At 59.5% G+C, this 20,666-nt stretch overlaps 1 protein-coding gene and 1 long non-coding RNA gene across 3 annotated transcripts in view; one reads left to right on the forward strand and one right to left on the reverse strand.

The window, feature by feature from the left end:
• Positions 1–4,993, reverse strand: part of LOC108177728 (uncharacterized) — a 30,669-nt gene extending 25,676 nt beyond the window's left edge. Inside the window, exon 1 of one of the 2 annotated variants that reach the window (XR_001794539.4) lies at positions 4,677–4,993. This is a non-coding gene — a long non-coding RNA (uncharacterized LOC108177728). Of the gene's footprint in view, positions 1–4,329; positions 4,624–4,676 lie in introns of those variants that run through there. The other variant, XR_001794541.4, reaches the window with a different exon arrangement.
• Positions 3,858–20,666, forward strand: part of TRABD2B (TraB domain containing 2B) — a 201,323-nt gene continuing 184,514 nt past the window's right edge. The window contains exons 1-2 of the mRNA XM_051856487.3: positions 3,858–4,257; positions 5,987–6,547. Coding sequence (XP_051712447.2) covers positions 4,168–4,257; positions 5,987–6,547 — 651 coding nt within the window. The 5' untranslated portion in view covers positions 3,858–4,167. The remainder of the gene's footprint in view (positions 4,258–5,986; positions 6,548–20,666) is intronic.

The raw sequence follows: 20,666 nt of genomic DNA on the forward strand, positions 1-20,666 counted from the left end.
TGCCATGTGCCCCCCAGGGACTGTGTGTGTGTGTGTGTGTGCGTGTGCTGAAAGGCTGCGCACAGTCTGGCCTGTGCTCCCTTCCCGTCTAGGTGTTGGAGGAAACTGGAGAGAACTGGACCGTGCAGGTGTCTGAATCATCAGCTCTGGGACTGGACTATGTCACGCCCCCCTCTGAGCCAAAGCTCCCTCGTCCGCATAATGGGGATACAGTTACCTGTCACGTCGCCCAGGCCCTCTGGATGAAGGACCTGCCACAGGACGGCTCTGCAGCAGCCCCCACGCCACCGGCCCTGCCCTGCTCTCAATGCCATGCCTGCAGCATGCCCCTTGCCCTGGATGCCAGCAAGGTTCTTTCCATCGACGCAAACTCCTCTTTTGCTGCACAGGCTCATGCAGATCCTCCCTCCTGGAGGAAGACGCCCCAGTCCCTTCGTCTGCGTCTCAGGGCCTGAGCCTGGAGTTACTTTCACAGCAGCGTCACCTCGCTCACCCAGCCCTCACGTGCCTTTTGCCACTTGTAAATCACTTTTTCCCCCTTTCATTTATTTGGCAAATACAGTGTGTGTTCAAGGTGCTGTTGTGGCACAGCGGTTGAGCCGCCGTGTGGGATGCTGCATGCCATATTGCAGTGCCAGTTCAAGTCCTGGCTCCTCCACTTCTGATCCAGCTCTGCTAATGCAACCTGAGAGTCAGCAGATGGTGTTTCAAGTACTTGGGCCCCTGCCACCCACGTGGGAGACCAGGATGGAGTCCCAGGCTCCTCCTTTGGCCATTTAGGGAGTGAACCAGCAGGAAGACTTCTCTCTCTCCCTCTCTCTCTCTCCACTTCCTCTCTGTTGCTCTGCATTTTAAGTGTAGGAAAATAAATAAGCTTTTTTTTTTTTGAAAAAGGTGTACCAAGTGATGATTTAATACACATATATGAAGGTACTTCAAATAGTTCATGGAAAATGCAATTAAAGCTCAGTTTATTCTGGTGCAAAAAACAAGTCCAGGCATACAAGGGGTTTTCAAAAAGTTCAAGGAGAGCGCTATGCATAGATTTCAATGGTTTTTGCACCACAATAAGCTTATCTTTTAATTCCTCTTTTTCATGAACTTTTTGAAGTGCCTTCATAGATCGTGTAATGATTATTATAATTAAGTTAATTAACACATTCATTGCCACCCACACCGCGCCATTAGGTCCTCAGACCTTGTTTTCATTATCATTAAAAGTGTACTTTTGACCATTTCTTGCATGCTCTTGGTGGGAATGCCAATCAGTGCAGTCATTGTGGAAAACATTATTGAGGGCTCTCGAAAAATTACAAATAGAAGTACTACAGCTCCAGCAACCCCACTTTCGGGCATAGCCACAGGAAGTGGCGGGAGCACCTCCTCGGGACACCTGCACACCCACGATCGCAGCAGCACCATTAGCTTACATGGCTGTACCCTGCTCCCACCTCTGTGGTTTCTCTCTTGTGCACAGAGCAGGACAGCCAGTTCCCTGTGCCCACCCCGGGAGCAGCAAGAGTTGAGGCACACCTGTGCTGTCACACCCCGGAGCCGCCCTCCAGAGTGAGCAGAGGTGGTCTCCGGGTAGCAGATGAGCGGCTTTCCAGCTCATGCATGGCCCTTCCTGGTGCAGTCTTGTCCCTGCTCCTCTCCAGTAGCCTCCATCGGCACTGTTTACAGCCAAACACAGCCCCGGGCTGTGGCACATAGTGTTGCCATTGCCTAAACTCACCCCCCCATCCTCCCTCTCCCACTGCTGCCCACCCAAAACGGTCAGCTTGCACCTCTCCTGCCCCTCCCTCCCTGACAGCACTGGGTTGGCCTTTTTCCTCCTCTGCTTCTCAGAGCCTCCAGCTGGCCCACACCTCTCCCTTCCTAAGGGCAGGCTCCCTGGGGCCCAAACCCAGGGCTGCCTCCCCGTGCTCTGCATTCTCCCACCTGGCGGCAGCATGGGTGATCTTGGCTTTGGTTTCTGTATTTAAACGACGCTGTCTCGCATTGCATCTCTAATCCTCCACTGCACTCCGCGTCCGGTGCCTGTTTCCCCACTGCCAGGGGTGGCACCCTTCTCTGTGCCTGCTGCATCTTCCCCCGCGCTTTCCCTCACTTCAGACTGCGCCCAGCAAGGTCAGCCCTTGGGGCACGCGGTCCCAGACTCAGCTTCCCTTCTCCCTCACCCACAACGGCAGCCACACCCTTCAGTCACCAAGGACTAACTTCCAACCAAGGCTGGGCCTGGAGAAGACAGGGCCCAGGGGCCAGGCCAAGCCCATCTACTGTGGCCAATGGCCAGGTGATGACCTGGCGGAAGGCAGCCTTGGCCCTGAGCAGAGATCCTTCTGTGGAGCCCCTCACCTCCCTGCCTGCGAGAGACGCCCTTCGGCAGGGCCTGGGCTCCTGGCTCTGCTCAGAGGCAGACTTTGTTGGTTTAGTTACGCTACAAGGCTTCTGCTCCTGCTTGGCCGTTGGAGCCTACAGATTCCTGGTACCAATCTGATTGAACAACTTAATTAAAATGCAATAAAAGGCAAGTGGGCAGGAAGTGCCCTAGGGGAGGGAGGGAGCCCCGGGGAGGCTCTTGAGCTTGTTCCCACTGGAGGCGTGGACCCCAGTCACCCTCAGGTGAGAAGCTGGCGGAGCCATCACCTGCCTCCTGCACTCCTGAGGCCTCCGTTCTGTCCCCTGGGGCCCTGAACCTGTTCTGTCCCCTGAGGTCCTGCGCTGTTAATTCTTTCTCCTTCCCTCTCAATCCTGGTAATGTCTTCCCGGAGACAGAACTGCGAGCAGCCCCATTCACCCGGGGTTAATGTGCTCTGGACATTTCCTGTAAATGTCACCCAACATACATCCTCCTGCCTTTGGCCTCTTTGATTTGGTGTAATGGTTTCGAGATGGCCCCGTGTGATAGCAAGTGTCCGATCACATTCTGAGGAGGCATCTTCCCGCTTCTAAGTCTCACTCTAATGCGGGACCTACTGAGGGCATGTCCACATGAGACACACAGATGCGATGCAGGGTGGTAAGGATTACCAGCTTCGCTGCGACGGCCGCCTTCCCAGTTAGCCTAGGAGCGCCTGCACACTGCTGCCCTGCGCGCCTGCTATCCACAGCCAGGGCCCATCCCCACATGTGCAGTCCACGTCCCCACATTTGGAGCAGCCTGCCCAGTCTGCGTCCACCGCGTCCGCGGACGTTGGGTTGGCCGAGCGGGGCCTCGGCCTCGGCGCCCTCTGGCGGCCGCGCGCGGAAGCGACGGTTCGCCGCGCAGCGGGCGAGGGGAAGGGGGAGGGAGGGAGGAGGAGGAGGAGGAGGCGCGGGCAGGGGAGGAGAGGAAAAAGTTGCGCTGGGAAGTTTGGAAAGTTGGGAAGTGGCTGCTGCGGGCTTCGCCTCCCTCCGCGCGTGTGTGAGGGAGCGAGCGAGGGAGCGAGAGGAGCGAGCGAGCGCCTGCCATGCCCATTAGACCCCGCCTCGCCGCGCCCGGGCGCCGAGCTCGCCCCGACTCCCTGCGGCCCGGCCCGGCCCGGCGCGGCCCCCCGCCCCCCGCGCCGGGTCCTCCCCTCCCCCCGCCCCGGCGGCCCCAGCCCCCCGCCCGGCCCGGCTCCGCGCCGCTCTCCCGCCCTCCTCTCTCCCTCCCTCCCGGCCGCGGAGCAGCATGGCGGAGCCCGGGCAGCGGCCGCGCGGCCGCCCGCCGCCCCTCTGAGCGGGGCTCGGGGGCCGCCGGGCGCCCCGGACCCGACCCCCGCCCCGCCGAGCCCTCCGCCGCACTTGTCCCGCCGCGCGCCCCCTGAAGCGCCGCGCACCCCTGGGACCCTTGCGCGCCGCGGGTGCTCAGCATAACCCCGGGAAGCCGGCGCGCCCCTGGACCCCGACGTGGCTGGGGGACCCCTGCGCACCCCGGAACCCCCGGGCTTGGCCGACGGGGCCGCGCGTCCTGCTGAGGGGTGGCGCGCTCCCAGAGGGTCCCCCGCTTCCCACAGACGGAGCCCCGCCCCAGAGGGACCCCCAGGTCGGGCAGGGACAGCCAGCCACGCCCCGAAGGGCTCCCAGCATCCCGCGGCCGGCGTCCCGCGCTCCCTAGGAACCTCCGTGCCCAGCTGGGGGCTCCCCGCCCTGCCGAGGGGGCGCCGCCCGGGAGGGTCCCCGCGCCCCGCGGGCCCCGGCAGGATGCACGCCGCCGTGGCGGGGCCGCTGCTCGCCGCGCTCCTCGCCGCCGCCCGCAGCCCCGACGGAGGAGAGTGCCGGCCGCCCGGATCGGTGAGCGAGCGCCCGCCCCGCCACCCTGCAGCCCGCCCGGGCGCCGCTGTGGGTCCTGCCTCCCGCACGCACCTCCGCCCCGCCGGGCGCCCTGCGCCCTGCGCCCTGCGCTTGCTGCTGCCTTGTCCGGGCTGCGGCCGGAGCCAGAGCCGAGACGGGGCGCTCGCTCGCCCGGTTCCTCCGTACGCGGACGCTCTCCGGCTCTGTCCTGGACGTCGGGTCCTGCCTGGACGTCTCCGTTCCCCGGGCCCCTCCTGGGCTTCCTTCTCTGCGACTCGTTCCCCCTTTGCCCACCAGCCTCTCTGCCCACGCGGGGCCCTGTGCCTATCCGCCACTCCTCGCCCTCCTCTGCCCCGACTTCCACCCAACCCCTCGCCCGGCGCGGGCTTGCCTCCCTCTCCCGGTCCTCCCACTCTGACCTCGGGCAGTCTTCCTCCGGTGCCGGTTCCCTGCCCTCTCGCGCGCGCGCTGCGGCCGCGGACGCAGCTCGAACTCTTCAGGTGCCGCTGCTTTGTGAAAAGCGGGGAGACCAAGGGTGGGGGGGGGGTCGGGGGAGGCAACGCCAGGACCTCCTGGTCTCTCATTTCCTGGGGGTCCCGTGGTTCTCCTGCCTTCCTTCCAGCATCAGGAACCCTTAGCCTTCCCTCGGAGCCCTCCCCTCCCCGCATAAATGAGTGCACGGACGGACGGTAACCCCGCGTGGGCAGCCGGCAGTCCCGGCAGATAGCAGGGAGGCAGTGGACCCTGGGCGAGGCGCGCCTGGCCGACCTCCGTGTGCGGCCGCCGGACGCTGGCAGTGTGCTTGGGCCACGTCCACCATGTGTGGTTTTCAGTAGGGTCTGGTCCTGTTCACCGCACTCACCCGTCCCAACCCAAGCCAGAATTGGGCAGAAAAAGGTTACTGGTTGATCTAAATCTTTCTAGTGACCAGTGGGCACTCCCAGGATTTTTCTGGATGGCCTCTTACCCACTGGCCCTGATGGGGACCTGGAGAAATGACCCACATCAGCAAGTCCTTCTGGTACCCCTGTGCGCAAGCACGCACACACGCAAGCTGGCACACTGCTGGTGGGAAGCAGGAAGGGACAGGCAATGGAGTTGCAGGCCGGGGCGGGGGGCGGGGGGCGGGGGGGGTAGCCCAGAGAGCATCCTTTTCTTGGGCCTCGGAGGCTCTGGACTCCTCTCCTCCTAGACCTGGCCCTGCAGGGTCTGAAAGCACTTTTCACCCCTGGTCTCAGCTGGTGGAGCACAGTGGCTGACACCCCCACCCTGCCCTCCAGAAAGAAAACTCTATCCGCCCTGAGGAATGGCAAGTAGCTGTTTAAATAGGTGTGCTATTTTTACTAGGGGTTCTGCTCTCAAAGTGCTCCTGGCGTGTATCTTCTAATGGTTGGATTTAACAGTTCTGTGACTTCCTCCCTCTTTGCCAGAGCAGGGCTTGTGGGCCACCACCCCCCCCCTCCCCAGGAAACACCCCGGGGGCAGGTTTGGCTTGGCCAAGCTTGAATATTCTCAGGTGCTGTGGCAGCCCTTGACACACAGCAAAAGCTACTCCTAGCGGGAGCGTGCCTTCACGGCCCACTCCGCTGTGCGTGTGGGTCTCTGAGCTGTCGACCACGCCCCAGCGCAGGTCTCTGCCTTGCATGGCCACCTGCCCCTGCCACCGCCGCTCTGCCCCAGCGCAGGTGCCTCCAGCCTCACTGGCCGTGCCTCTCCTCTCGCCCTGCAGCAGAGAGACCTGAACTCCTTCCTGTGGACTATTCGGAGGGACCCCCCAGCCTACCTGTTCGGCACCATCCACGTCCCCTACACCCGCGTCTGGGACTTCATCCCGGACAACTCCAAGGCGGCCTTCCAGGCCAGCGCCCGCGTCTACTTCGAGCTGGACCTGACCGACCCCTACACCATCTCGGCCCTGGCCAGCTGCCAGCTGCTGCCGCACGGGGAGAACCTGCAGGACGTGCTGCCGCGGGAGCTCTACTGGCGCCTGAAGCGCCACCTGGACTATGTGAAGCTGATGATGCCCTCGTGGATGACCCCTGCGCAGCGGGGCAAGGGGCTGTACGCCGACTACCTGTTCAACGCCATCGCGGGCAACTGGGAGCGCAAGAGGCCTGTGTGGGTGATGCTCATGGTGAACTCGCTCACGGAGACAGACGTGCGCTCCCGCGGGGTGCCCGTGCTTGACCTCTACCTGGCGCAGCAGGCAGAGAAGATGAAGAAGAGCACCGGGGCCGTGGAGAGGGTGGAGGAGCAGTGCCATCCGCTCAACGGGCTCAACTTCTCCCAGGTAGGCAGGGGGCGGCCCCAGCCCAGTGCTGGCAGCCCCTGGGTGCCTCGGGCACCTCGGCTCATAGTGCTTCCGTCTGTGGGGTGGCACTCTGGTGCTGGGGTGCAAGGAGGGGAAGCCAGCGTGTGCCGGGGTTTGGAGTAAAGATTTGGCTGTGCGTCTCTGCTTCGGGAGCATGAGGCTGATCAGAAACAAGAGGAGGGTGGTGCTGGTTGGCTTCAGGTTTTTGCAAGGCCCTGATGTCTCCAGGGCAGGGGTCTGTCCTGAGGGCATGGTAGCGTGGATGCCACCAGAGGCATGTACGTGTGTGGGGGAGGCGAGGAAGATGTGGACTGGCCAGTGCCAGGCGGCTGTTTGCAGCTGAGCACTGCCTCCTCAGAGTTTGGGGGGGGGTTCATCGTTTTACAGACGTGCGTCGGCTTAAAGGTTGGTCGTTCTGACTTCTGAACTCCGGGAATGAGGGCAGAGAGAAGTGGGGGCTGAAAAGGGTTAAAGTCTCTGCCTGCCAGAGACCCGAGCCAGCCAAATGTCCCTATGGGCAGAGGTCACTTGCAACTCACTGGCCCCAAACTCAGCTCCAAGGCCCTGGGAACAATGAGTTCACATCTGTGCCTGGAGACGAGCAGGCTGCCCATGGAGCAGGCAGCCCGGTGGACTGGCCAAGCCCGAGGCTAGCCCCGGAGCGGGACCTGCAAGCCCTTCACCAGGGAAACCGCGGCAGGCAGTGATCCCCCTTCTGAGGTCTCTGGCCTTTGTTTGTCCAGGGGAAATGCAATATGGTCCCCGGGGAGGGAAGAAGCCGGATTGATTTGCCGGCCAAATGAAAGGCATGTTTGTCGGTTCTCCCGCTGGCTGTCCCATAATTGTGGAGTCCGTCCCCAGAGGGCCCCAGTGGCAGGAGGACTGGGCAGTTAGTCACGCCCCGCAGGGCTCTGAGGACGCCTGACTCCTGCTCCACGGGGGAGGATCCGAATATTCGCTGGCCCTGTGCGGTCTGAACAGAGTGGCTTCTCTCTCTGAAGTGACTTCTCCCTTGCCGGCCTCCAGAGCTCATAGCATCTGTGCCGGCCCCCTGGCGCTTGCTGCCCATCTCAGCACACCCTCCTTATAGGAACCCAGAGGACGCCCCCAGCGGGTGGAAGGGACCCGGGACCTCTGGCCCTCACCTGTCCCTCTTAGAACAGCACAGCTCTCCCTCTTCCAGGCCTGGAAGCAATGCAGCTCAAGCGGGTGTGAGGGCTTTGCGGGCTTGAAAGCCTGGGAAGCGCACGTGAGGCTATGTTTTCCGAGAAGTTCCCAAGAGCCATCCATCGGCCGGCCGGGAGCCTGCTGACAGTCCCCAAAGCCCATGTCTGAAGATCAAACAGACGCCAGTGTCTGTGTCCTCATGGCGCCTACCCCCTCACCAGCCCGGGCCTGCTTTGCAGGCTGTTCTTGGGTCTGGCTTCTCGAAAGGGCTGCAGAAAGCAAGCCTGGAACAAAAAAGACGGGGCTCTTGTTGGTTCCCTAATCTACAACGCTTCACCACCTGCCGCAGCATCCAGCCACGCCAACTTGTCCTGTTATCATTTTGGATGGAGGTGATGAAATCCCTCCTCCGCCGCCTTGGGCAGCCTTAGGCGAACTGGGAGGGCCCAGGTTCTGGAGGCCGGGCAGATGGGGTGTTAGGGAGCCCACAGTCCATAGCCAGAAATGCAACAACAGCCTTCTCAGTAAAATTGCATGTGCGCGTGCACAGCTTGATAGGAACATCTGTGATGCATTATTGTACCAAAATATCTGTTAAGTGCATCAGATTTTTATTTTTTCTTTCCTTGCAGCATTACTGTTATTGCAAAATATTTGTGGGGGGGGAGTGAGAGAAGAAGGTGTGCAAAAGAAAGCTGAGTTACTTTTTGTGTTGTTTGTGTTAATTTGGGTGTTTTTAAAATTTATATTGTTTTTGTTGTTGTTGTTGTTTCTGGACAGAAATACCACACTTTTGCTCACTAAGTGGATAAAGCAAGCTGTGGTCTGTGGAGTCCGTGGGCTGGAGAAAGCATTGAAAAAGCTTCCCCTACCTTGCATGGCTGGAAAGATCGGGTCTATTGATAGGTTTTGGTCTTTGATTTCAAAATAAAGCAAAGGTGCGAATGGAAGGTTCTAGATCCAGCATCGCCGTGGCTCTGCCATGTGACCTTGGACAAGTCAGTTCTTTTCTCCGGGCGCTGCCGTCTCCGTCTGTGAAATGAGACACCCGCATTAGGTCATCTCTCCAGCCCCTTCCAGCCCTGACATTCCATAGGATGATTCTAATCACTTCCACGTGCCAGGCGCCCTCCAGGACGCTCCACATGCTTTTCCATTTCGGCGCATGCGCTCAGCATCCCCATGGTTTTCTTAGCTGGGCACCCAGAAAGGTCGAATGACTCGCCCAAGGTCACATGGCTGCCAGGGACCGGAGCGCCATGGGCCTGACTCTCTGGGAAGGGGTGCTCTTCCTGCCGCCCCGGGCTGTTTCCCCTCTCTCTAGGCGCCTGCTATCTGCCCTCTTCTTCCTTTAGTTTTTTCTTCTGTCTCTGCTCCCATTGAGGATTTGAGGGCTTAAGTATTGTTTCTGGGAGACATGGCACTTGTAGAGAAATTACTTCCTTTGACTATGCTGTGGGAGTGGGGATGGTGCAGGCCCGCCCAGAGGTTACTCTGACGTGCAGTAGCTAGCTCAGCTTTGCAGACAAACGGAAGACAGGAGGCTGGTGGGCAGGTTTGAGGCCCAGCCCCGCACTGAAGCCATAGACTACCCAGTGGGGCAGTGCTTCCCGACTTTCCAGGTTGAGCTGGTTGCGTGCTGGGGACATTGGATAGGGTGGGGCCAGTAAGATGACCACCTCCACGTGGGTTCCGTGCCTGGCAGAGCACGGGCTGTGGCAGGGCCGAGGGAGGGAGGAGCGGTGGGACGAGCAGCAGCCTTGCCTCCAGCAGCCGTATCTGTGGTCCATCTTTTACCGAACAAAGTGAAGCTGGCATATTAAGAGGTGGGCTGAGCCTCACCCTCAGGCACCTGAGCACACCCGAGCCTGGCGTGTGGATCTTAGCACCATCTTGGCATAAGCGGATTTCCGTCGGCTCGGCCTGCTGCCCCTCTGGCTGCCTCTCCCTCTCCCTCCAGGAGCCCTCAGACCTCTCCTTCCACAACCTCCTCTGTGCCGAGGACCGTGGCTGAGGAGCCCCCAAGCCAGGAGGTTCTCTGAGGTCTGAGGACCCTAGTGCATGCTTTGCCGTGTGTGCTTTGACAAACATACTGCACCGACGCATCCCAGGTGCGCGCGTGCGTGCATGCTTGGGGGCTGAACACCAGGCCTTCCACAGGTGTCCAACGGCCTGTGAAATTCTGCAGGCCCCTCCCTAGCGATCGAAAATCACATCACCATTCATGGTTTGTCTTTGCTCCTGGTGCTGCTCTCCTCCCAGAGGGACTGCCGAGTCGATGGTCACAGCCGGCAGGACACAGTTGGGCCCAGTGGACTCAGGATTCCAACTCAGGTGTCTGAGCTGGAAACTACTTTCTGTTTTTAATAGTCCGATGGCACTCCCTGGTGAATGGTGTGTGTTGGAAGGCGGGGGACCTTTCTTGCTAACAGACAGTGAGAATAGAGAGAACACGAACATGGAAAAGTGCTGAGACGGATTTTCTCCCTAACTTCTAAGTTAGATCTCAAGGTAATTCTAAAATCAGAGCTCCCCGCTGGAGTGCGTCCCCGGCTTTGCAAGGGACCGCGGTGAAGACGGCCCCTGCCCCGTCCAGGCCAAGCCTGCACAGCGGAAGAAAGACCGGTCTCCTTGCCTGTGCATGGAGCTCCTGTGCCCCGATGCCAAGGACCACCGGTAAATATTTGGAGAGTGACTGAATGGATGAATGGCCGAGCGGCCAGAGCCCGCGCTGTGGCCGAGCCCAGCCTGTCCCCTGTGGAGCAATGGTGAGTGTAGGAAGTGAGTCAGCAAAGCCGCGGTGGGAGGTCCCTCTTAGATGCTCCGCGTCCTTCTCTGAGGATGCAAAATGTCCGAGTCGTCACGTGGGTTGTCTGTGTGGGCAGCAGCCACTGCGTACCTCATGCCAGGGTTGGGGGGCTCATAAACAACGCACTGCTGACAGCCCTGGAGGCTGGCGAGGGAAAGGTCAGGGTGCCAGCAGGTCCGGGTCGGTGAGGGCCACTTCCGTCTGTGTGTCCTCACGTGGCTGCAGCGGAACCCAGGCTACCGAGGCCCTTAGGAGGGCTCCACCCTCGCGACCTAATCACCTCCAGAGGCTGAGTGCCTGCTACTGTGTGGGAAGTTCAGATTCAGAGCCGTCACCCACCCGCACCTCGCCACTGCCTTGCCTGGGACTTTGGCCTGTCCTCTCCTGTCTCTGGGCCAGCATCAGCCCGGCTCTGATGTCTGGGCGGCTCCGCTTCGGTCCCCACGTCTCGGATGGCCTGAGCCGACCTGCCCTGGGATGTGGAGCCTAACTTAGCCGCTGCTGGGCTGAGCTTGCAGGTTTGGCCCCGTCGGGCCCCTGCTGCCACCGACTTGTCCGGAAGCCTGTTGGTTCCGGTGAGAGAGCCTGCCGGCGCGCACAGCCCCAGCCCGGGGTGGCATCGTCTGCTGGACCCCTGCCCAGCCCGGATCCTCCCCTCCACTCCGAGCCCTCTCCCGCACTCGCTTCCTTGCTCATTCAAGCAGAGCACCTTCTTGAGTCGTGCCAAGGCCGGATCTGCAGGGTTCATTACCTGAGCCTGCACCAGTGGTGCCTGCGAGCCCGGGGGGGGGGGGGGTGGTGCTCGTCCTGTGTTACAGCAGTGGGCACTGACACCCGTCTGTCCTGTGTCCTGTGTCCTGGTTCTCTGTCCTCCTGCCTTCCCTTCCTGTCACTCCCTGCCATCTCTGGGCCTGCTTCTCTGATTTCCTGTCCTCCAAGGGTGGGCATCTCTGAGCCCTACACCCTTGTCCCAGCCCACGGCACTCTGTGTCCACAGCTTAGACCCTACCCCATGGCCTGACAGCAGATCTGCGTGCCCACTTCAGGTGGCAGGGAGTGAACCGGGCACGGAGACTGTGCTGAGAGCGTCTTCCTGCTCCTCCCACCGCAGGGTCTCCCACCCAGCACCCTCTGCCACACCCCGTGGAAGTCCCTCGGGTGAGCCCTTCTGTGTCCAGATGGATGTCTGGAAGGAGGCCCTGCTGGCCCGGCAGGCTCTGTCCGCCCCTCTCCATCACCTGCTTAGTCCACTCCTGAACACCTGAGGTCGTTTCTGGAGGCAGGGGAAAAACACACTCAGAAACAGGTGCACAGGGTGGCCTGGGACCTTGGTCAGAGAGTGAATCCCTGAGGCCAGAGGTGGCCAGGAAGCCGGGGCATCCTGGAGTCTCCAGTAGGGAGACTTGAGGCCTAGAGACCCTCCCAGCAGCACCCAGCTCCGGCCCAGGAGACGGCAGAACAGCAGACCCGGGGAATCCTCACGTCGCCAAATCCTGGCTTCTGCGCTTTGAAGAATTTTCAGCTCTTAGGCAGGGGCCCTTCTCAGGGATCCCTGGGAGCCCCATCCACAGACCTGTCGGCCCTCCTTCCCACCCCCACCAGCTCTCTCGTCCCAGGCCAAAGACGGAAAGCCTGCCCGGCAAAGCGCTTTCTGATGGAGATAAAAATGGGAGCGTGCCTTTGTTAATGGTTCCCATTTGGACATCTCTGCAAGCCAAGAGGAGGTCGCCTGGTGATGCGGCTTCCCCGGGAGGAAATGGAAGGCGGCCGCCGGCGCTGCCTCCTGCCAGCCGCTGCTGACGCTCTTTCCCTCCCGACTTTGCTTCTACCTCGTATCCACTTCGCTCCCTTTTATCTCCCATCACTGGCTCCCTGTCTGCCCACTTAATCCACAGGCGGCCACTGGCCCAGCCTTCAGCTTGGCTCAGCGGCTGCCCAGCCGTCTCGCCGAGCCGCTCGCTCCTCCAGGATCTGCAGGCTCTGTGTCTGGGCTGGGTATCCCGATACCACACTGTTGCCCGGAGCTTGGAAATGCCACTGCCTGGGCTGGGCCCCTCCCTCTCCAGGAATTTCCTCCTTTTCTCTTCTACTTCTGAATTCGGAGACCTTAGAAAATCAGCTCCAAGCCCTACCTCCTCCAGGAAGCCTTCCTAGAATGTTCCCAGATCTAATCTGCTTAGGAAGACAAGGTTCAAAGCTTTCCTTAATGGCCTGGCCACACATAGCTTTCCCCTCCGTGGAGTTCTTCATGGCCGTTTATGACATTCTTTCAGCACTTATATACTTGACTTTATAATTACTACTTAGGCAGTCTTTCTTTCCTGGTTCTACCCTAGCTCTAAATGCGCTCACAACTGATTACAAAATTAGACTGAATGTGCTCCAGTCCTAAAGTTGGGGCTTTGTGGTGTTTTCCATGGTTGGGGCTTTGTGGGGAATCCCGTGGTTGGGGCTTTGTGGCGTATTCCGTGGTTGGGGTGTTGGCATTTCTGGATGCTGAAAGGGGAGCCTGTCTTGGCCTCAGACTTGCCGCCTGAGGCCACTACAGGGGCCCATTCGTGACACCCATGGAACCCGTTGGGTGGGTCCCTCTCTGTCCGGGGGAGGAGTGTTGTTTTCTTCATCTCTTACGTACAAGCGAAGGCCCCCACCTCCCCTGCATGTTTTCACTGTGGGCTGTTCCACTGGAGCCTTCGCTTGCTCTCTCTCGGCCTGTGCTCTCCAGGGGTGCCGAGCTGCGCCGTCTCCCCTCCTCCCTCTCCCAGCCACACCTTGGTCCTGCCTCTGTGCCTCGGCTCATGCTGTTCCCTGCACCTCCGAACCTGCCAGCTTTCTCTTGTCTGGCTGACTCGCTGCTCAGACCTGGGAAGGGCCCCTGAGGGCGGTCCACGTGCTCTTTGAATAAATGCCGCTCTGTGGCCTTGCTCACCAGATCACACTGCCACCGAATTATCACCCCATAGTGGCAGTGTAGGTGCAGCCACATGCTTGGCTTTTAGCACCGTGTTTGGGAAGGAGAGGAGGTCATTTGAGGAGGTCTGTCAAAGCCGGGACCCTGGGGCCCTCGCTGAGTGACAGCCCAGAGCCCTAGGTCACGTGCAGTCTCTGCATTTGCACCCTCTGCTGGATTCTATGTGAGCCCCCTCCACTCAGTCAGGCCAGGTGGCTTCCTGCCAGTGCGCAGAGCCCCCCCCTCCCCTGCAGCCAGTGCACGCGTTCCCCTGCTGTGAGTGCACCCCGAGACTCTGTCCGCTTCAGACTCACAATTCTGCCTTTCCTGCCCACTGGGTCAAGGGCAGGAGCAGGCATTGCGCTCGCCTTACCTTGTGAGCTTACGTGCTCTGTATAGCGCTCCTTCCCCCACTCCCTTATTTAGAGGAACCTCCTAGGCCAGGTCTCCCTTTTGAACCCAGAATCAGTCTTTGAATATGTTCACATATCTTGTTGCAGACTCAGCTCAGGGCTCCCCTCCCTGGAAGGCGTCCGGGCACGTGCCCAGAGCCCAGAATCAGTGTGCTTACTTAGGAGCGTACGTCACCTTGGCTGGGTACGCAGCCTGCCTGGGCCTCAGTTTCCCTACCTGTCGGCGTCAGGGGGTTGCAATGAGAATTGCTTTGCATAAAGCATACAGTACTCAGTGGATACCAGTTCACAGCTATTTGAATTTTTAAGTATGGTCATTGTACGATTTTTAAAGTTTTTGTTTGTTTTTGTTCTTACTGTGTGTCAGACGTGAGGTATGTGTGGGAGATTACAGAGACCAAGGACAGGGTGGTATGGCCGCGTGCTTCCTCGCCTGGTAGGACAGGGAGCCGGCATGGTGAGAGCCACGGTGGCCCGTATGGTGCGTTACAGGAGAGCGGCTCCTCTGGAGATCCAAGCTGGGCATCTGGAAGGCAGCCTGGAGGAAGCCAAGCTGGAGCCTAGGTGGAGGCAGTGGAATGTTAACTGGGCCAAGACTGTGGGCTTCTGGGCTCAGGGCGCTTCAGGTGCCTATGCAGGAGGCCAGAGCGTGAGTGTTGCACCTGGGGGCTGCCTGCGGGTGAGTTCCGCCCCACACTGCGAGGTCCTCTGAAGCCCCTCTGGGCAGGGCACCCAACCATGCCCATCTCCAGGCAAGGGAGGGGCCGCGTGCTGCTGTGTCCCTGGGCTGCGCTGGCTTCTGCACATGTGCATGCAAGTGCCCGTTCTGGGCAGGAGCAGTGAAGGCGGCGGCTGCGACCCCAGAGGGGTCCCGCGAGGAGCTGGCACGTCGGGGCGAGCCGCATCCGCACTCCCGTGCCAGAGGCAGTAGTTGGGCGCGCGGCCAGCCCTGCGCCGGGAAGCCAGGGCGCAAAGATGAAAGGCTTGGGCGGCTTTTTTGCCCTCCGTTGTCCTCTATTTAAAGGATTTACCTCCTTCCTCCGTCAGATTATTTAAAGTTTCCTGGCCAGCGTTATCTCCTGGGGACTTAATGCACCGCCAGGCTGGTGGTAACTTAAGCCCTGGGTTGCACTGGAAAGCCTTGTTTTAGAAAGAAAGATACAGGGAGAGAAAGCCTTTTGGACAATCTCTCTGGCTCATCTGTCCAGCCTGGTTCACATGGTTTCCCTTTCCTGCGCTGCTTGGCCTTGAGCTGAGACGTTGGCAGTGAGGATCCCAGCCACTTGCATCGCCCTTGGCAATTTCCAGAGCCCCTCGGCTTGTGCTAGCAGGTTGCCTCCTGTCCCTCCACAAAGAGGACTCCACAAAGCCGGGCAGCCGTCGCCTGGCCCTTCCTTTTCTCGCCAGTATGATTATTGAGCTCAGAAAGGGGCGGGGTTTGCTGTCAGTCCCACAGAGTGCCAGGAGTTGGGACTTATGGTGGCCCCGCCGACTGCAGCAGGTGAGCGTGGCATCCTCTTCTTGTTGGGCACTTGTGAGCTTCAGCTCTGTCCCCAGGGCTAAGATACAGCTGGAGGAGCTGTGGATGGTCACAGGATGGGTAAACCGAGGCACCCTGGATGTCGATGGCAGCCACGCGGTGGCAGTGCGTGGGCCTGGCACTCCGGAGCCCGCCATGCCGAGGCCTGCAGGTGATTTTATCTCATCCTGCCTCCATCGGTGTGGTGGCACGTGGTCTTCCTGATGGAGGCGGCATTGAGGGAGAGCCTTGGCCTTGCAGGTTAAAAAAGATTGGTGCCCCTAGAGCTGGAGGGGACGGGTGGTTCTAGGATTGAGGAGACTGCCAATGTGGAGGGTGCACAGACAAAGCCTTCCTCTTCCACCCCTCCCCCTCCCTCTGTTGGCTTTATCCCTTTCCTATCCGTCCCCCAAGACACCCACGGCTACTCCGTGCCTATTCTTGCTGGACCCCATGTTTACCAAGGTGAATTCCCAAAGCAATCCTGAAAGGTAAACTATTGTTTCCCCCATTTTGAGGACATTGAGGCTAAGTCGTTTGTGCAAAATGATGGAGCCGGGACTTCGGTGCAGACCTTTTGATGCTTTAAGAAAGAGGCTGGACTGGAGTTGCAATTCCGGCTCTCCTGTTTGGGCTGGGTGGCTCAGTTTTCTGTTTCCACATCTGGAGGGATGGGGCTCACGGAAGCGCTCACCCCCTGTCATGGTTGTGAGGCCTCAGTGAGTCATACAGCCCAGCACCTGGTGCACGGTAACGGGCTCCGCGTGTCAACTCGGGGGGGCGGGGGTTGAGTAGCAGTCATTGTAACTATTGTTACTGGCCCGTATTCGGTCTGTGTCCTGAGTTCAGGAAGCCCATCCCATAGAAAACATGGCTCTTGATTCCTTTGCCTCGCATGTGCAGCAGGGAGGGGTGGGGTGGTTGTGGGCCTCATGGGAGCTGTGTGGTCCGACCACACCCGGAGTGTGGTCAGTTTTTCCTGACCATCTGTGCTGTGCGCTGTCTCACGGTGCTCCTTCTGCGTGGGCTTCCCCACGCTGCTCCTCTGCTGTTCCTGGAGTGGGGATGTAGCAAAAGGAGGGATGGGGGCCCCAGCTGGAGCCTGACTCAGCCGTGGGTTAGATCCATGACTGGGGCCTCTCCATTCCCGAAGCATCCTCTTCCTCCTCGGCCACACAGGGTGGGTGCTGGCAGCAGCAACTCCGTTATGGGGAGAGTCGAGCTGCCTGAAGCTTGGGGAGGCCTTGGTCAGCCAAGCTGCGTGCACTCCTGGTAGCCCCGAGTGCCCCTGTGTTTCTCTCCTTTTCTGTCTGAAAATATGCACTGCACCTTCATGAATTCCTTTCTTGAATTCATTCACTCCTCTAACCAGCTCTGCTGGAAATGACACCGTGTCGGGAGGGAGGTTCAGAGCTGACTGTGGGGCTGGTGGGGGCTTTTTAAAAAAGTTTATTATTTTCACGCACCGGAAAGGCAGAACAGAGAGAGGAACAGACAGACAGATGGACAGACAAATCTTCCATCCACTAGTTCATTTCCCAAGGCCATGACGACCAAGGCTGGATCAAGCTGAAGCCAGGAACCAAGACCTCCATCCAGGTCTCCCATGTAGGCAGCCGGGGCCCAAGCATTTGATTCGTCATCCACTGCCTCCAAGGCACATAGGCAGGAAGTGGGATTTGAAGCAGAGCAGCTGGGTCTCGAATCAGCTGTCTGATACGGGATGTGGGTGTTAGCTATCTTAACCTGCTGTGTCCCAACACTCAGCCCTCTGAGCCCTTCCAGGCACTTCCACGTCACCTGTGCAGCAGTCTCGCATACATTTCACACAACAGGAGACGGAGGCCCAGGGAGGTAAGCCACTTGCTGGGGCCCACAGGCACTAAGAGGAGGATCCGCGTCTCAGTGCAGAGGTTTGGCTGCAGTGCTTGCGTTCTGCACCCCTGAGTGTCAGGAAAAGTGGGGAGTGACCCAGAGGAGGGGTGCACCTCTGCTGGGATGGGAGGTACGGACTAAGAGGTTTGGAGGTGACAGGGCAGGGAACGCAGGCTTCCGAACGACCTTCCCGGGAAGACTGCGGCTCTGGAACAAGACAGCCAGGGACTGCCTTTGCCAGGAGCTGGGGTTGGGGAGGGAGGCTGCTGGGGAGCCTGGGAGCAGGGCCGGCTGTGGGCTGTGCGGCTGGATGGTGGCCAGTGGGTGATAGCTGTCAGTCTCGATGGCAGTCTGTGGGTGTCATCCCCCCAGCCCCCCAGCCCTGGGACTCCCCGCTCTGTTTGCCACCTGTCCATTCGCTCGTGGTGTTCCTGCTGGGTCCTGAACCCCTTGTGCTCATGGCAGCTGGGGCTTTGTATAGGCTTGGGTCACCTGAGCCCCCTGGGAATGCCATCAGGAGAGTGAGTGGCCTACATCCTCGCCGTCAGGGTTAGCCTCGCTGTTGCGAGTGTGCGACCATAGACAGTGTCGGGCCTCCCTCCTTGGTACCTGACTTGGCCTTGGTGTCACAGCCCCGGAGCGCAGGCTCTCCGGGTTCAGGGAACAGCGTCTCTCACTGTGGAGAAAACTAGCAGAGGCATGGGGAGGTGGGGCGCTCGGTCATAGAAGCACTCGGGGCGCATCACGGAACGCTCATAGCCACGTGAGCAAGGTCACGCTTGCTCCCGGGTGTCCCAGATGGCTGCTGTCCCCCGCCTCTGTGTTCCACAGCTCAGCATTTCTTCTGGCTCACACACTCATCTACTCTGTGGTCACAGGGGAACACTCGTTGGTCACATAGGACCACTTGGTCAGACCGGATCACTTCATGGTCATACGAACTTCACTTGGTCACGCTGGCTCACTCATTACTCGTGTGGATCACTCGTTGGAAAGACGGGTCACACCCAGGATCACTCGGTGCAACTGGATCACTCATTGGTCACATGGGGACACCACACCCGGGCTCACCTGGACATTCCTGAGAAAGGAGCTGCCCTTCATCCAGCAGTTCTGGGATGCTCCAGAGGAGAGGGGTTTCCAGCTCTCACAGCAGGACCGCAGGAGGGGTTTGCTCTTAGAAAGGAAATTGCAAAAGGGGCTGAAGAAAGCAGCCATGGTCGACGTTCCAGGGCCTCTTGGGAGGGAGCCAGAGCTCTCAGCACCATTTCTGTCCTAGCTGCTGTGGGACCACGTGACCACCATCTCACGGAACCTGTTGGTTCTGCCACCCCATTGTCCCAGATTCCCCAGCACTCGGTTCCAGGAAGTGGAACATCTGGGCCACCACGCGCCCGCCCCCTGCAGCACCTGGTGTTTCGGTCTTGGGTAGCTGTGAGCACTGACAGCTTCTCACCCTTGTGCTCCGATGGCTCCTGGTGGTGGGGAGGAGGAGGCTGTGGCATTCCACTGATGGCTCTTTCTGGAAGGGCCGCTAAGGCTTCTCCCGGGCCACTGATGGGGGTTAGGGAGCTGCGTCCCCTTAGATGGCAGAGATCGTCCCAGCCCTCCCTACAACCTCCTTCCTCGTGCTTCTGTGTTTTTTCCAGGGCACGGATCAGAGCTTCTGTTTGCTGGTCATTCCACGATCCTCACACAATATAAATGAAAGCTGCTAAAACCAATAAATTCAAACCATGTGTGGGGCAGTGGGGAGGAGCCTGGATGCGGGGTGGCGTCCGCTCTGATGGGGCCCGAGCCGATTTGTGTATGAGAAAAGTCAGTCTCCAATGCCATAAACAGCCCTGGGTCTCTCATCTGCGCCGGGATGCAAAGGCATTTAATAGGAACACACACTCTCTGTCTCCTGTAAACAGAGCAGGAGTCTCCGTGTGAGCCGACCTCAGTTCTGCGTTTTCGTCTTTGGGAAGGCCGGCCAGCCATTCTTGGGGAACGACCGCAGGCAGGCTGGCTGTTGGGTTGCCTTGTATCTGGGTTTGGCAGTGCTTTGCAAAGAGGCTGCCTCTTCATCACTCCTCAGCCTTACAGTCATCCGGGGTGGCTGTCCTAGCCCAGTCAAGCTTTGATGACAAAATACCATAGACTGGATGGCTCGTACACAATAGCGATTTATTGCTCACAGCTCTGGAGCCTGGGAAACCCAAGATCAAGTCCGCCGGCAGATGCGGGGTCTGGTGAGGACCAGCTTCTGTTTCATGGCTGGCACCTTTTCACCGAGAGCCCTGGCCTCCCCTGCCCCTTGTTAGGACACTGAGCTCATTCCTTCAGGCCCTGTGTCCTGAACCAAGACTTACCTCCTGATCGCATCGAGGTTGAGTTTCAGCATGTGTGCTGTTGGGGGTGGGGAGGGGTCATACGAACATCAGCACAGAGTGATGGCGCAGGGGAAGAGCTGGCCGTTCCCAGCGCCGTACCGATGAGAAGCATGAACCCCGGAGATGTGCGTGGCCTGTGATCGCATCTGACTGAAGCGGGGGCTGGACTGGGACGTCTCCCTCCCCGTCTGCATCTCCTTTTCCCGTGCATGATGCACCTGCTCTCCCTAACTGACCGCCCCAGAGGCATCCTCATCAACTCCAGCCTCATCTCCCCCACCGTGTCTCCTGGAACCCTTCCCTCCTCCTGGTCCTTGATTCCGCAGATTCGCCTTTCAGGTCACTCTTGTGTTTGGGAGAGTGTCCTTGGGAAGGAGCTGGACAGTTGGGGTTGGGGTTCCGGTTTCTCTATCTACTGTGTGATGTCCCCTCCACACTGCTCAGTTTTCACAGTGGAATGGGGACAGCCGTCCCTGCCTTGTGGGCATGGTTGCCAGGGCCAGTGCGGCTCAGATATGTGAGCTATGCTCAGCCTGCTTGTTGACTGGGTATCCAGCTCCCCTGCTCTGCTTCCTCCCTGGACTGCAGGACACGGATGCACAGGTGAGGGGGCGTACAGCTGACGGAACGGGAACCCCCATGGAGCACTGTGTCCATGGCAGCTTCCTGGCTTGGATGGTGTGCTGTCATTATGCGGGATGCTACTGTGGCGGTGGCTGGCACGGGGCGGAAAGGGCCTGGGTGAAGAGCACACAGTGTATGTGCATCTACAGGGATCTCCAAACGAGAAATGTCATTAAAAACCCTCGGGTGCTCATTGGTTTATTCATCTGTGCCTGCTGCATGCGCAGGACTGCTCCAGGTCCTAGGCGTGACAAAAGACAAATATTCCTGGGTGGTGTTCGGTGTAGTGGGACGCCTGCCTGCAACCCTATCAGAGTGCCTAGATTTGAGTTCTGACTCCAGCTTCCTGCATGCAGCAGGTGATGG

The sequence above is a fragment of the Oryctolagus cuniculus genome, chromosome 7, assembly GCF_051225735.1.
Source record: "Oryctolagus cuniculus isolate XC-2025 breed Fujian yellow rabbit chromosome 7, ASM5122573v1, whole genome shotgun sequence".
NCBI lineage: Eukaryota > Metazoa > Chordata > Mammalia > Lagomorpha > Leporidae > Oryctolagus > Oryctolagus cuniculus.